A 2,400-nucleotide genomic window follows, 5' to 3' on the forward strand; every position below is an offset into this window, starting at 1 on the left:
CTAAGCTAAGTGGCGAATTCCGCTGATGAGATCACACCTGCTACCATGTACCTGTCCATTGTTGGGTTTGCCAAACAGTTCTGAAATCGAACAGATTGTGATTTTATCTTCCTGTTTGCAACTCAGATCCAAGTCTCGCCACAATAGCTTAATATCTGCATGTGTATCATTATTAAAATCAATAGCCATAATAAAGTAATATCGCTTCGGTAGCCAAAATGGTAAAATGCATCTGGCTCAGATGCGGGATGTCGCCTGTTCGAGTCCCAGCCGAGTCATACGAAAGACTTTAAAAAGTGGTACTAGCATCTGCTCCGAGAGTGAAGGGAGATACTTTAGCCTCAAGGGGACTTTAACATGGAAAAATGTAACATGGGTGGGTCTACAGCGGCTCAAGGGATTGGGACTGTCTAGCGTCTAGGGATTGGGACTGTCTAGCGTCAAGGGATTGTGACTGTCTAGGCTCAATATAAGCGATTTAGCCTCAATGAGACTTTAGTGCTAAAATAGGAGGTTGCACCCTAGCAACAAGGGAATTTTAACATGGGTGGGACTATAGAGTGACAAGTGAAAATGAAGCATAGCGACAATGATATGGACTGTATAGCGACAAGGGAAAATGGAACATAGCGACAAGGGATTGGGCCTGCCTAGACTCAACAGAAATTGAACATAGGGATGTAAACATAGGGAATGTAGCGCGACAAGGGATTGGATCTGTCTAGGCTCAATATAGGCGATATAGCCTCACGTAGACTTCTCTGTTAAAATAGTTACCCAGCACTATAGCCTCAAGATTTATAGCCTCACGTGGACTTTTATGATAGAACTGGATCCCGGCACTTTGTGGACAATGGGGTTTTAACATGGGCATATTGGGCCTGTATACGGACGAGGTAAAGTTGGGACTGTATAGGGTCAATAGGAATGGAACAGGTGGAGTGACGTCACGTTACTGGACACTGATAACAATGTCCGCCAGGCTTTATATAAAGTTATATGTCCCGCACCGCCAAGCGTTCTATAAAGTGATATGTCCTCTCAGCAAAGCATTCTATCAAGTTATATGTCCCGCCCCGCTAAGCGTTATAGCTTTTATATATAGTATTTGGGTCTGTATAGCGACAAGGGAAATAGAAAAGGTGGGGTAACGTCACGGTACTGGACAACGGCAACAATGTTGCAAGTGGTTGACCTCAATCGGGCAAAACGGGGGCAGCGGAAAAAATCTATAACGCCAGGCGTGGCGGGACATAGAACTTTATAGACATAGAATCACCTACCAAACAATCCATAGTGATGAGAGTGCTAATCTAAAATAAATTTATATACAAAACAGCATACTCATACTAACAAAATCCACGTAATTTACTATCAATACATTGCAGAGAAGGGGATTTTTTTTATCTACAGAACACATCATAATCTACAATAACCTCAGCAAAAGAGTTATAATGTGACTATATATCTCCGTTTGTTTGTAACACCACCTCCTACCGATTTCAATAACGAAAACGTTTAATGTGATAAAAAAAAGTGCACATAACTAAGTCAATTGAATCATTGATTTATAATTTCTAACCTGACTGTTTATTGAATGGCACTAATATTGGCACCCCCTGCACCTTTCATGTTTAACAGACCTTCCGTACCAACACGGCGCCATATTGCGTAGTTTATTCCCACCAGACAACATATTGACGTAGTTCATCCTATTTGGTAACTGCCGGATAATTCCGTAAATTACCATAACGTTGAGAGTTTGGAATTATATGCCTTAGCAGACAAGAACATATAAATTAAACCGCTTGTTACAGCCATGTGAAAGGCACATTTGTTGTTGTCGTTCTTTTCCATTGCTTGATTCGACATTGTACATATCGGAAGAAGACAACATATGTATGTACAAATGTAGTCGTGGACACACCCCTTTCCTGAAAATGGACTTGTCTAGGAACTGGAAATGGATCTCGAGTATATCCGTCTATTATACTGAGCATTTATGTTAAGTATGAAACATGAAGATGATGATGGTGTTAGGGGCACTCTACTCACAGTCAGGTTAGAAATGATAAATCAGTGAATGAATTTACTGTGTTCCTTGCACTTTTTATCACATTAATGGTTTCCGTTATTGAAATCGGCAGGGGGCTACAGGCAAATGAGTTGGTATACTCAGACTCTAGTAGTGTCCCAGAATAAGGCTAGAAATAACTTGGTTTCGCCATAGAACGATTTAATCATTTTCGTCGTACATGCGTAAATCATTACCTCGGGTGATTAATTATTTTTGCATGGTAAGCACGGGTATTTTACACTAATATTCACTCTACTGTGGATTTAAGGCAAGTTCCGTTTCTAACTGACACACTGATCTTGGATGTTGTCAACGAGTGAACG

General features: G+C 40.8%; 1 protein-coding gene across 1 annotated transcript in view; it reads right to left on the bottom strand.

Moving 5' to 3' along the window:
* The window catches only part of LOC149784190 (uncharacterized), an 18,749-nt gene extending 18,560 nt beyond the window's left edge, over window positions 1-189 (bottom strand). Inside the window, exon 1 of the mRNA XM_089932955.1 lies at window positions 52-189. Coding sequence (XP_089789081.1) covers window positions 52-189 — 138 coding nt within the window. The remainder of the gene's footprint in view (window positions 1-51) is intronic.
* Between the last annotated feature and the right edge of the window lie 2,211 nt (window positions 190-2,400).

Source organism: Sinohyriopsis cumingii, chromosome 14 (genome assembly GCF_028554795.1).
Source record: "Sinohyriopsis cumingii isolate HCF-2022 chromosome 14, ASM2855479v2, whole genome shotgun sequence".
Lineage (NCBI taxonomy): Eukaryota > Metazoa > Mollusca > Bivalvia > Unionida > Unionidae > Sinohyriopsis > Sinohyriopsis cumingii.